Source organism: Malurus melanocephalus, unplaced genomic scaffold, assembly GCF_030028575.1.
Source record: "Malurus melanocephalus ecotype Western Australia unplaced genomic scaffold, MMel_1.1 scaffold_128, whole genome shotgun sequence".
NCBI classification, from domain to species: domain Eukaryota; kingdom Metazoa; phylum Chordata; class Aves; order Passeriformes; family Maluridae; genus Malurus; species Malurus melanocephalus.
Genome location: NW_026623360.1, coordinates 1,205,559 through 1,219,837, shown reverse-complemented (window position 1 = coordinate 1,219,837; position 14,279 = coordinate 1,205,559). Strand labels below are relative to the sequence as shown.

General features: G+C 40.6%; 1 protein-coding gene across 1 annotated transcript in view; it reads left to right on the top strand.

The window, feature by feature from the left end:
• Positions 1-241: 241 nt before the first annotated feature.
• The window catches only part of GYS2 (glycogen synthase 2), a 42,813-nt gene continuing 28,775 nt past the window's right edge, over positions 242-14,279 (top strand). Inside the window, exons 1-4 of the mRNA XM_057370536.1 lie at positions 242-772; positions 9,147-9,328; positions 11,891-12,082; positions 12,509-12,694. Coding sequence (XP_057226519.1) covers positions 652-772; positions 9,147-9,328; positions 11,891-12,082; positions 12,509-12,694 — 681 coding nt within the window. The 5' untranslated portion in view covers positions 242-651. The remainder of the gene's footprint in view (positions 773-9,146; positions 9,329-11,890; positions 12,083-12,508; positions 12,695-14,279) is intronic.

Here is a 14,279-nt window from a genome sequence, read left to right as displayed (position 1 = left end):
CAACAGCTGGTGCAGAGTGCTGGGAAAAGAGCAAGAGYAAGACTGCTGAACTGGAGAAGAAGAGGTAACACTTTTAACCTGGCAAGGAGCCCAAGAGGCATCATGTAGAATGAGTCTGACCCCTCTGTGGATGGCCAGCAGGTAGGGAAGCTCCAYGGGTGTAAGGGGAAGGTGTATCTCAAGGGGAGGACTCTGGGGCTGGCCTCAAATCAGGTGGTGAACTCTGTGTCCTCCCWGTTGGAGTTTGCCCAGGGCGGTGCTCAGTTTACAGGCTCAGTGTCAGTTGTTCCTGAGGTGCTGGTGGATACCGAATGCTGTGGCTCAGAAGCTCAAACCTATTTTTTACCTCCCTCTGAGAGAAGAAAAGGAAAGAGCTCTGGCCCCAAAACAGTCAAGACCTTTCTCRGGTCAGTCTTAAATTCTTACCTCTCCCAGCACCTGCTTCTCAAGCCCTGAGGATTTCACTGAGCCAATTTAATGCTGGTGGTCAGACAGTTTAAACCCATTAGCTCCCAGCTATCTGAATAATTTCGTCCAGGGATCCCAGCACACGGGTAGACTGCTCKAACCAGAACTGCAGAGTACTGCCACAGGATCTGGACCTTTGCTGACTGCTGTGGCTGTGTGGTGAGCACTTAAGGGCTGAAGAAAATGCCACTGGCAAGATCCCTGTCCATGACATCTCTGAATGGGCTTCCTCAGTGGGAGGATGAAGACCTGCCCGTGGAGGATTTGCTGCTCTTTGAAATCTCTTGGGAAGTTACCAACAAAGGTTTGTACCACACTTGGGGGTTAATATCGCTTTTTTCAGAGGAGCTGAGGGAAGAAGGGCTGGAGAAGAAAGGCATTAACAGGGAGATTGGAGAGGGCTTCAGAGCTGTTGGATTGGAAGAAGTGMATGTGTGTGTAATTGTGCATGCTGTGTGTGGGCTGCACCTGCCTGGGCTTGTGTGGAATGGGCAGAGCCAGGATGTCTCTGTGTCTTTTCATGTTCCACCACCTGGGAGAGGTGATTTGAACCTCTAAGTGATAAGTTTGAGTGTGCAATATATATCTATCTTTGTACATATTTATGTTTTGCCTTTTAAGCAAATTCATTTGGGATTGTCATGCATGGAATTGAACTGTACAACAGAGAGCAGATGCAGAGCAGTTGARCAGTCCCCCCACAGCCTTCTAGAGCGGTGTGGAAAAGAGGCCAGGTTTGGAAGGGGTATAAATAAACAGAGCTGTGTTACAGCCAGTGAGCAAAATCCAGCAGCCAATGACCAGCAGCTTTGTATGCGAGCTGAAGCTCTTTTGGACAGGTCTTTACAAACACAGGTGGTGCCAGACAGGGGCTTCATTTGTTCACTGCTTGCAGCTGGTGAGACAAAGGACAACTCTGCAAAAGGACAACTCTGACAAAAGACAATTCCCCTGTCTCCATTTCTAATTCACTCATCAAATCATCCCCTTTCAAGTAGGGGTAGTTCTCCAAGGGGGAACAGGTTCCATTTTCATCACAAAAGTGAATTAGTATTAGTATGAGTAAATGATTGACCTCATGTATGTTATTGTCCTGGCAGATAAATAGAGATTAACCAGGAGAGGGTACCCATAATCTTAAGAATTTAAAGGGGAAATGTGTGTGAGAGGAATGGGCAGTGCTAGGGTTGATCCCCATTGGAAAACAGGAATTACTGTTCTGTGGTAATTTCTGCAATTTCTAGTGTGGCGAGCCCTATCAATACCCAGAGGTTTGACAGAGTAGCTTTTATACTTCAAATCCCTGTGGTCTTATTTTTCAGTAGCTTCAGTCAAGCTTTTAGAGTTAATTTTTGAAAGCCAGAACTTGGAGCACGCAGCACTCACTTTTGCCGTGCGTGATAAGTAAGGCTGTGGCAAGCAGATGGCAGCAGAAATCTAGGAAATTCAGGGGTTCTCACTGACTTCTCTGGACTCCAAAGTATAAATGTTTTCTGAGTCACCTGGACCCAGTGGTTGTAGATATCACACAGTACATTTAAGGAAAGGTAACCCAATTTGATTTTTGCCTGCATGTACAAAATGCAGTGAATCATTTAATCATCCACAGAGCTCTGGTTCACTTCAGTGGAGACAAATCAACCAACACAGCTAAAATTTACTATTCACATATTTTATAAAAGAATCATTATTAATAAGTCAATTTTATTCGGTTTGTAAAAATAAGGTGCCTTAACTTACACCACTTTCCAAGCAATATATCCAAACATGGCTGAAGGAACTAGGCATGGAAAACAATTTCTTCATTAGAATCTGACCTTGTGAAAAGTTTCCATTAACCAGCCTCATCTGGAAATATCTGTGCAAAACCCATTTTATAAGCCTGTTTCAACCTATTTTTTTTATTTTTTTTTTTGTAAATTCTTGATAGTGAGGGTTTTGGTTCTTTTCCCTGTATCTTCCAAGCAATTGAATGTCTAAGTCACATGGTGAGATACCATTCCCTGGTGACCAAATTTTTATAAACAGTTCTGGGAAAATGTTAGAGCACTGTGAGAGAGAGTAGCCAGCACAATACAGGGAGAGTCATCACAGAAGTTATGTAGGCTTAGGAAATAATAATTTATACAATTATTATGTGTATTCTTTTAGCAGGAGGAATTGTTTATTTGACAAAGTAAGCTGATCACACATAGATTTGGTCCTGCTTCATGTTTTAGTGTTTGTGCTGCTGTATAYGTTCCAAACATAGAGGGCAAGATAAGCATTAGCTGGATTTTTTTGCCTGCCAAGCTAATTTTGAGCATTTAACATGAAGATTTCTTACTTCCTTTCTGGCAATGGAAAGGTGTATCAGAGTAGCTCAGCCTGAAGTTGATTTRCACTGCTGAGGTGGTGTAAAGCTGCTGCTGCCCTCAGGAGCAAGCCCCAGTCTTTGTATAAATTCTGTGTGGATCACCAGGTGCTTGGCTATGGGTACATTTCCTCACTGGCCAGTCCTGCTTCTTAGKAGCTCCTCCATTTCTCTTGTGGCACTGACAATCAGGCTGMATTGTCTTCTTTCCTGTGAGGAACWTACTGTCAGAGGTCCATACCCACACCTGTAAACAATGACCTTTACACGTGCTGAGCTGAACCTCTTCAGAGCCAGAAGATGGTGAGGGGTCCTGCAAATTGGAGAATGATTCTGCAGTAGGAGAGGGTCTTCATATGCCAGGCTGCCCACAGGGAGCATGTGTTCCMTGGGGTTTCTCTGATGCTGCTGAGGCATGAGATACAGCAGTAGGGAAGAGCAAGATGGTTGTATGAACTCAGGGCTCAGAGATCTACAAGTGTCCATTATTTCCAGTGTCTCATCTCTTCTTTGTCAGCAACTGGAACAGGGAAGTTGTCTTTCTGTTTTTTGATTGTTTGTTTTTTTTTTTAAATTATAGATCATTGTAGTCTAATGAGGCAGAGCTTTCTACTCCTCCATATTTCCTTTTTGTATTTTCTCTCCTGGCTGCAGCCTGTGCTAAGTTACAACCTCTGACATGTGTTGGAAAGCACTGGACTCTYAGTTACTCCTCTCTCTCCTCTCTCTCCTCTGTCTGGAACAAGCAAAGATAAGGTAGCTGAAGGAGAGAATGGGAAATAAAAAGACTCATCTGACAGTGTCACTCTCCCTCACCCTTCCCCGAAGTCATGTGAGAGGGAACTTCCCACCTAAACCAAACACTATATTGAAATCCTCTGGCACTGAAAGCCCTCTCACAAAACAAACTATACATTTTGCATTTTTTTGGCAGATTTCCCCCACTTTAGTTGGCTTTTCACTGATGGAAAAAAACGCTGTGAAGTGGATCTGCTATGTTTCTATGGCTGAAGTGGAAAAATGCAGGTAGTGAAAGGCCCCRGTACATTGCAGTGCCACAAATYATGGGGGAGCTCAGCTTTTTTCASTCTTTGCTTCTCTCCTGGCCATCAKGCCCCACYAAAGCCAGGTCTGGTCATATCTGTGGGAAAAAGGACAGGTTTATTTCCTCCATAACATGAAGGCCAATAAAAGCATTAAGTACAAGGGCACAAAAGTCGTGGCTAGATTTTGTGCCTGGGTTGGGCTTGTCTGCAGTGGGTTTTCTGATATATTAATGAGAAGAGCAGAGAATGTTCAAGGTCTGTTCTCTACAAAGATGTCTTGAAAATAATTCCAGTGATATTTAGATTAGTATCCCCTGCTGCACCACTAACAGCTTTCAGATAGAAAATAGAAGAATGCTTAAAAATGCTGGGCAAACAGCCAGCTTGTATCATAGCTCAGCTGTGAACAGCTTAGCACAAGTCACTGGTAGATGAATCTCTAATATTTTTTTYCATCCCCATTGGAATCAAGATTATGCTAAAAACAAAACTTGGTTCAGCTCTCCCTGGAGCAGAGATCTTGGTACAATTTCTCYGGTGAAAATCTGGACTTCTGGAAATTAAATCCTGAATCCGTTGAAGTCAGTATGACCAGAATTTTACCTCCTTTGTGTTAAACATCTTCCCAGGATAAAATTTCCTTGGGAGAAGGTCRTTATTGTAATTTGTGATACAGCTGAAGTGACACCCTTTGGGGAGTGGGGATGTGCTGATATAAACTTGGCATAAACACAGCCTCAGCGCTCTGTGCATTTATAGAGTGGGGTGGAATATCAATGTCAAATCAATTCCAAATGAAATCCTGTGCACTGGGATGATGCACACAGAAATATCTTCTCARTTCTGGACATCTGTCATAAATTTCAGTAGTTCAGTATTATTTCAGAACATKTTTAGAAGGTCAGAATTTAAAAAGATTGAGAGATCTTTTATCTTCTGAGGAGTCCTGGCCACAAACATAGCCAAAACCTRTATGATAAATATCTGCTAGTTGAAGATGCTGGTTATTTTTCACCTGATACATTTTACAAACTTATTTTATCAATGGTTCCCCAACAGGAAACAAATAAATCAATTAATAAGGTCCCAATCAAATGTTAGAAAAAAATAAATTCAATCCCAGTTTTTATCCACTATTRTAGATCAGAGACACATTCTAAAGAGTAGGGTGAAATAGTTGATGTAACTATTAATTGTGGCAGTAATTTTGAATCCTGAGCCTGGGCTCACGCTGTTCTTGTGGATCCTGTGGCAGTCATGGTTMTCAGGGCAGATTTAATGCCCTCAGAGTGGCCTGCTCAGGGCGTAGCAAAGAAGCTGCAGAGCCCTGGAGTCATCCTGATCCTCTGTTGCGTAGAAAAGGTGTGAGGGAAAGGACTCTGGTCAGTGACAATCTCCACTTACCTCTGTCTCATTCCATACTTCACTTCCTGTTTCTTTCCCTCATTTTTAATTTCTGTTGCTCCTTCTGAAATGTGGGATGGGTAGGGAGGACAAGCTCTAATTGCAGCTTGGATTTTTAATATACAAAAGAAATAGTACAGCAGGACTTGAAACAAGGAAAGAAGAAAATGCTGGAGTGATGCAGAGAACTCGTTTAGACAAATCCATAGCAGTGGTAAARTAGATAAAAACATTCAAACTTTTAAAATAATTCTATGTAATATTTTCTGAGAAAGTATTTAGTTTTCATCTTTTATTTCTTGAAGAGGTCACCAAAAGAGGTCAAACGTCTCTTAAATTAACAAAACCCTTCTTTCCCAAACATCTCAGTTCCCCTTTCTGTGCCATTTAATTTTTTCCTTAAAAAAAAAAGGTAGAAGAGTGGAAAAAAAATAGATGGGGAAAAGATTTGTTGTTGATTTTCTTTTAAACTTGATTTTATTTATTGATGTAAATGTTAAAAATATGTTTTAAAAAAGAAATAATAGAAATATTTTTCTTTCAAAGAGATTTTAAAATGACTAAAATTTAATATATTTGAATATATTTGAATAAAGCATTTTGTTGAAGATCAGAAAACTTTCCCTGTATCCACATTTTCCTGCTAATTCTTCATATTTGTGATTTTTCAGATCAGTCCTTTGGTACTTATTTCTACTGATTCTTTATCCGTTCCTCATTTTGTCATTTCTTGTTTGTTTTAAATGTTTCAAAGTACGAAACTTCAGAGGCAGSATAGGGAAACTTGCAACATTTTGGTATATCCCTGTTGTTTGGAAAGGTTTTCTGTTTATAGTATGACTTTAAAACACCATATTAGAGAAGAAAAAGAAGGTTTATCAAATTGTTGGAAGCAATTTGAGAATTCYGTGAGGTGAACATGTAACCCCCTACTCTGTTACTCAGTAGGATATGTAATGTTTTACTTATTGGCATAGATACTTCCAGGGAATGTAAAGCAACTGAACATATAGAAACTCTCTTAAAGATGTATGTGTTCCTTGAGTTTGCGATGGAAAAGTGTAATTTCAAAAGTCAATACATTATTCTAGACATTGCTCTGTTCTTCTCAGGATGTCTTTTTTAAGTTATACCCAACACTTCCCACATACATAGTTTCACTTGCAGTTTCCCTCCCCTGTCAGTTTAAGCTTATGGGCAGGCATGTTTTGTGAGTCATATTTCCACAGTAACAGGGAAGACAAAAGCAAGTTTGGGGGCCAGATAACAGTGCTTTTCTCACAGTTACCTTCTGAGGAGTTTTAACAGACTGTAAAACATRTGCTTTTGATTTTTTCCTAAGAACTTTTCATTGTATCTCAGGCAAATCAGTGCCCTGAAATGCTTTTTACCTTGCTTTGCAACAGATATACAACAGTAGAACACAGCACACTCTCCATTCTTTCCCTCATAAGAGCCCTCCATGTATCTTTGGCCCTTTAGGACACACAGGGATCCTAAGGATTAACTTGTAGAAAGAAACACTCAGCTATTGGCTGTGCAAAACCAAGGTCCAGGTTCTATCCAGCCTGTGAGTTGCAGCTTCCTCATTTCTGTTCAAATCCATGGCTTTGGAAACTCAGCTGTGCTGCCATTCCCAAAGCTGAACCCCTTGCATCAGGGAAGAGGCTGATCCACGCTCCTATGATGGGGGAAGGAGCGCTGCTCCACTCTAGTCTTATACAGCTTTATCATGTTCAGTGTCTTTCATCTTGCAAGTCATATTTTCTTTTTTTTCCTGGATCACAGGCTGCTCTGCGCTAAAATCTTCCCTCATTCTAAGCTCTGTGTCCTTGCCAATTCATACCAGCCAGTTTCATGACTAAGATTTCTACCAAGCCTCATATTTATCTATGCTGGATTGAAGCCCCTTATGCTCCTATGAWGAATTTACCATCCCACAGAAACAGATGTATCATTGTAACTATTGCTTTATAGGTTGGATGTTCTRACTTGTCTCATATAATTAGAATTTTATGTTTATCTGCTATTCAAGCTATTCAAACTGACTCAGCTTCTGAGCAGAGGAAGAATGMATGTTATTTATCTACAATTTCTCTAAATCCCTGTCCAAAGCAGCCATGGAAGAATATGATTACTATAAATTAATTTCTTAAGCTTTCTGGTCCKGCTGAAGGGGTGAATAATAGTCCTATGCATAGGTTTTCTTCTTCAGTTCCATGCCTACGTTATGTGAAACTCTTGAATTGAGAGCTTGATTTAGGAATGTGTATCTGTAAGATTCTTCTCTTCTTTGGTCTTGAATTATTAAGGGTAATAACTAATTGTACTAATTCGACTTAGGAAGCTGTACACTACAACTGTAATTTTTTTCTTTGTAAATACCTAGAATCCTGAGACATAAAAATATTAAGGCTAGGAATACATCTGGCATTCAGAACAAAAGGGGTATTTGTAGGTAAAAGGAATTTAAGTGAAATATTTATTTTCTAGGAGCATAATTAAAACCGTAGCTCTGTCAATTCAATTCCTCAGAGCTGCAAGATACCAGGCTTTGCAGAAGGCTTTCTGTAGTTGTCAGGGGATACAGTTTAATTAATCTGGGAACTAATMTCCCAAAATGCTGAGCAATTTCAGCTGCTGTATTGTACACAGTGGTGGCAAATTTTTAAGGAGAATTAGGTAACTTCTCACAGTTTTAAATTCAAATGGATGTGGTGCATTGATGCCTCTGGATATCCCAGTACCTTTAAGAGTGAGSCTGGAGTGCCAGTTGTCAATCCCTGGCAGCTTTCAGTGATGACTCCYCAGGTAATTTTGATATCAACACTGGCAGCCATAGCACCCTTTCCTTGCTTGGAGTGCTGCCAAAGGTTTCCAAATCTTCAATATTCAGTGGAGGAAGAAACTTTTATGCAGGAACACCAGTTTCTTCCCTATTGTTTCTTTAGCTTTCTGTACCTGTTGAGCTTCATCTCTCCCTTCATGCTGGAGGTACAGTTGTGGTCTCTGGTGTGCAGCAGCTGCTTGGCTTCGGGTTTTCTCTTCCCTTGCCATCCCTTCCACTTGCTGGATTCAAGCACACACTGTTGTTCCTCTGCCTTGGTGGTGATGGAATGTCCATTGCCTGGCACTGTGGGGACTGTGGCAGAGAAAGGTTTGCCCTGCCAGTGCGTGAATTCCAGGGCTGCCTGTGAAACACGGCGAGGAAGAGCAGCTAAGGGACTCTTGCACAYCATGTGCTAGATTAGAAAGGTCTGTATTGACTTGGCAGGGGATGCTGCTGGATTCTCTTAAACATTTTAATGCTGCATTTGCTTTTAAAGCAGGCAATATTTTGGTGAAAGATGCTACAGACATTTCTATTGTCAGTGTAGGCTACATTCATTCTAACTTCAACAACTCTCCAAGATTGATAATGGAAAACAAGATAGCTTATGCTTTGAAGATATTTGTCTAAAACCATTTTTATAATTAATAGTCAATGAAATCATCAGTTYCTCAACTTCTCTCAGTGATTTGTGTTGAACAAGCTCAGTTCTTACTATACGATGAAAAATATGTTTGTAAATTATAACTGCAGTAATAAAAAAAGCAGAAGGCTGCGCTTGGGGTGCAGCAGAATCAAGATCAGAAATGTGAGAGTGGAAGTATGAGGTGGAGGATTTTAATCCCTCAATTGAACAGTGAAGCTCTGATAGTCAAGAGACTGAACTTTATTTATTTGATTGAGTCTGGATTTCACTTAAAATCTGCATATGTGAAGTGATTTAACTAGCCATGTATCTGATCCACAGGTGGGTTAGAGCTTGTTATAGAGATTTGTGGCCTGTGCCCCTTTCTAYTTTTTTGTTCATTGTGATCTTCTTTTGCAGTGGGAGGCATTTACACTGTGATCCAGACAAAAGCCAAAACTACGGCAGATGAATGGGGTGAAAACTATTTTCTGATTGGCCCCTATTTTGAGCACAATGTGAAGACTCAGGTGGAATTCTGTGAACCTCCAAACTCTGCAGTTAAGAAGGCAATGGATACCATGATAAGCCAAGGGTGTCAGGTAAATCACATGTGCTGCTGCTTCCCAGGGCAACAAATCTGACTTTGAGAAGATTAAACTTTGGGTTAATGCTCTTGTTGTTCCACTTGACACAGCAGTCCTGGTCAATGTCACAATAGGAAAGGCTTGGAGCCCACTGTTAGAACAGCAGAGTCAATTCATTAAAGGTTATTTTTGAGGAAGAACCAGTTCATCCAATTATGGGTTTTAACAGTCATTTATCTGCAAGTCTTCTTAAGTGGATTAATGACTTATTTATCTAGTCTCTAAATACGGTGAGATTTTAGTAGATATAATATGACCTTACTTTGACTGAACCCTTACATTTCACATTCTTGCATGGCAGTGAGAAGAGCATTCCATTAACCCTCAGTTTTTCTCATGTAGTATAATATTGAGCTGAAAGCCAGAAAGGCACTTGAGAAAAGCACCCAGATGACAAAGAATCCACTTCCTCAGCTCAGCGCAATCAGCAGTCAATTCCAGGGAAGAGAGGTTAACTACGACACAAGGAGTGGATTCATCTCCCTTTCCAAAATGATTTTTAACTAGTTTTTTCTGTGTGATCKCATCACCTTTCTGAGACTCAGTTTCTCCAACACTAAAGTAGGAGTAAACTTCTTCCTAATAAAGATTATCCGCTAAAAGAAATGGAACCTGCTGTGTTGATAGCAAGTTACTAAGCTGCAAACAGCTGTGCCCTGGGGATAATTGTTTACCTGAAAATGGGTGGAAGGTAACTCATGCTAAATTTGACCTCCTTTCTTTAAGTCCTCATCAGAGATTTAGAACTCACCTGCACTCTGACTCAACATTTAGTCCCTCAGAGATGGCAGTCTGCAGGAAGAAAAATTGTTCATAATGTGTGTTGAACAGATGTGGAGAGCATTGAGAGGCGGCAGCAAGGCAGCATTTGTACTGTTGCTGAGGGGATCGACACACTCCAATGTAGAGATTCCTAAAGTTCCACCAGCTGTGGCACTGGCAATGTGTTCTCTCCCTTTGTAAGAGCAGTTCTGCTGCTTTAATGCCCTGTAATGCAGATGTTTTTTGTTGGCTGAATATGTGCCACAGCTTGGGAAAGTGTCTGTTGGGGACACTGCTGTGATGCTTRCATTATTCAGGCTCAAACTGAGAGGTCCAGTCTGCCATTTCTTATTTTTATCAGATTTTCATAGGTGATTGATAAAACTTTTCGTATTACCTCTGTTGTTTATAAGAAGATGTCTTTGCAAGCTGTGTAGCACTCCRTCATCTGGAAAACAGCTAAAGAGTTGTGGGGCACATTGATTGAAATGGTTTATGTACATTCAATTTAATCAGCCAGCTCTGCCAGCCTAACATGTGCACTATGCTGCTGGAGTATTCATGTACMGCAGCAAATCTGCCCCAGGGATATCAAATATAGCTTTGATCTCCAATAATAACAYTCTTCCAGGAGCAGAACTTATCCTATTAACATTTATGTCTGGATCTTGCTTATGCATCACAATGGATAGTTTTAAACCAGGGGCCTAGGAATGCTTCCAAACTTCTCAGGTCAGGTGTGTTCCTTGTCACAACCTGACCACACTTTTAGATGAAGTCTGGGTTTCCTGCTTTTTGACCTCATTTTCCTGAATAGCAAATCTGGAAAGTCTGAAATAAATACTTAAGGAGTGAAAAGGAGCAAACCTGTCTTTATTATGCCTTGTGCTTTTTGTGGAAATAGACCAAGAGTTTTAATGTTATTTATTTTCAAGACCTGACCTCTCTTCAGCTCATTGTAGCGTCAGGGCTGGGTTCAACCCCTGAGGTTCCAGCCGTTTTGATGGCAGATTTAATATGAAATAATTTGACTTGGCAGATTGTAGTGCGGGCCTAGCTGGGTTGGGCAGGTAGGATCAGGCAGTGAAGTTCTAAATACTCTTAGAAATGTTTAACTRTAGCAATGCAGATAAAGCAGGAAAGCCGCATTTTTAGTCTAATGTGATTTTAGATATTGGTATAACTTCTGATAGATGCTCCACTCTTCCCAATGGGAGCATAATCCTTCCCCTCTGTGCTGCCTGGGGAGAAGGAAGAAATGTGATAGTAGATGCAGGTGCTAAGCATCAGGCCTACAAAATCTCTCCCCAGTATAAATTTAGTATTTAGTAATTTTTGCTATTTAGTATAAATAGCAAAAGACTGGAGACAAATATGAATGAAAGAAAAKAATTATTCTGAAATAAGAAGGGAAAAAGTGGCATAGATACATTAAGAACAGAAGATGTCATAATTCAAGCAAGTGCAGTCTTCCTAACCTGTGGGGTTTTTTTTATGGAAACAAAACTAATATTCCAATGAAAATCTAAAATGAAAGTCTTAATAATAAAGTGTTTTTAAAAATTGTAGCTTCCTTTGTTCCAGTATTACTCCATGTGTTTTGCAATGAAAACTGCAAGTCCTGGGTATATGGGACTGTGAACACATGGTCTTTGTGTGAAAAACTTCAGATTTGATGGATGAAAATAATTGTGCTAACTGGCCTTTACATTCAYTTTAACATTTTCTTTCTATATTCTTGCCTCTTTTCCATAGGTTTTTTTTGGAAGATGGCTGATAGAGGGCAGCCCATATGTCTTACTGTTTGATATAGGATCAGCAGCTTGGAATCTGGACAAGTGGAAAGCTGAATTTTGGGAAGTCAGTAACATAGGGATCCCTTTTCATGACCGAGAAGCCAACGATGCTGTGATTTTTGGATCACTAACATCCTGGTTTTTAAAAGAGGTACAGTTTTTAAATCTAGAGATTTGTAGGCCAAACCCACTTTGGGATGTATTTCCTATTCTCCAGATTGAAAACTATGACTTTAAGGAGGTTGATCTTAATGTTGATCAAATTTGTATTTAAAACTTAAATGTTGTGGTCATTTAACCATATTTTTCCAGAAGGGCAGTGGGGCTGCCCATGTGAAGTCTGAGTGACTGTGCTTTCCAGAGCTCCCTGCCACTCTAGAAATGAGACGCTTCTGAGGCACATTTCTTGGATTTAAGGATTAGAGCTGTTGGAAATCAAGGCACATGACCACCTAAAATCGTACTGTTTTGTCACAAGAAGGAAAACAAGCATACAGAAGGCTTCATGAAAAAGGTTTTCTGGGCTGGGATGATGGACAAGATAAWGTATCTTTCATGTATTTCTTTCTATTTTCAGCTTTCTTGTCAGTTTGATGACAAGCCCAGTATAATTGCCCATTTCCATGAGTGGCAGGCAGGAGTGGGTTTAATCCTGTCTCGATCTCAGAAACTTCCTGTTGCCACAATTTTTACTACCCATGCAACCTTACTTGGGAGATACCTCTGTGCAGCCAGTATTGACTTTTACAACAATCTTGACCAGGTAAGAGACATTTTTCTCATTCTTCCCTATTGTTTTAGTTAWTCAGCTCCTGACTCCTTTTCTGTTTACCGTGCTACACCACTTATTTTATTTTCTGTCTTGTGTGATCACTGATGATCAACTCACAGCTGGTTGTTGAGATATGGTGTTTGTAAAATCATGAAGTGTCTAGGCATGAGTGCCTTTGTGTCATCTGACAGGTCTGAAAGCTCAGTAGAGACTAGAATTTCTTCAGTGAGCTTTGATTTCCCACTGTACTGCAGAGTGCTGAAACTCACTCAGCCTCCAGTCAGGTCAGTGCCTGAGTCTGATTCACTGACTTGTAGAGTAATAGTGCAGCTGTGCGGAGATGCCAGCAGACCTTTTTCCTCCTTTTCAATGGTTTGGAACATTTTTCAAATACAAGGGTAAAATTACAGGCTCAGAATTAATTTTACCCAGATTTTTATGTCAGGTGTCCTTGAGAATCTTCCCATTCATGTTCAGGAAAGGCGCCCATTTACTTGAGGTGAGAGCTGTGGTGCGGGAGCTGCTGTTACCAGTGTGAGTTACCAGAGAAAGTAAAACCTTTTCAGCTGCATCACCGTAGGCATCATCACCGTAGGCATCATCTGACCCTTCAGGTGCAGCCTCACAACACTCTTGCTTAATGTAACACAATAGAAAAAAATAATCAATAGTACCATCTTGCTAAAAATACCCTGAATGGTTGGTTTAGGTTTTGGGTTTTTTTCCAGCCTATTTCTTAACTTTCACAACCCATAATAAGTCCTTTTAATTTCAACCATTTCAGGTTAGGCCTAATTTGTAACTGGCAAAGGTAGGAAGTATTTTCTCAGTCCAATGACCCAGATCTGTTTCTTGGAATCTGTGTAAACTGTCTAGTGATTTTGGTTTTCACTGTTCTTTTTCCACTCAAAGCATAACACAAACCAATGTTTCAAGGACCCAGAAGTCTTTAGCAATGCCCTCAGCAGAGGTACTTTGCATGATCTGGGATTTTCTCATATGGTCACAGACAAATTTGAATTCAAGAGATTTTTGCATTCCAGCTTTTATTGAAGGTAGAGGTAGACAAAAGAACCACCTTATTTGTTGTTCTTGCACTTCCTTGGTTAAAATCAGTGAAGAAAATTAGTTAGTTGGTAATTTTCAGTTGGATGTCTAAAGCTTGGCACACTGGGGAGCAGCATCTTTCAAAGACGTGGCCTACATGGTTCTATGCTAMTGGCCTAACTCAAAACCAGWGAATCATAGAAACATGGAATGGTTTGGGCTTGATGGTAAATACCAGTTTYYRCTGTYCCAGGCTGCTCACAGCCCCATCCAGCCTGGCCTTGGCACTGCCARGGATGGGGCAGCTGCAGCTTCTCTGGGCAACCTATGCTGGGGCCTCAGCACCCTCACAGGGAACAATTTCTTCCTCATATCCAATCAAAACCTCCTCTCTGTCAGTTTTAAGCCATTCCCCCTTGTCCTGTCACTGCAGGCCCTTGTAAACCATCTCTCCTAGTCTCCCAAGTTAGTTATGGTTGTTAGGTGCATTAATGAGGCAGCATGAATATCCCAGTCATACTGTGTAGGA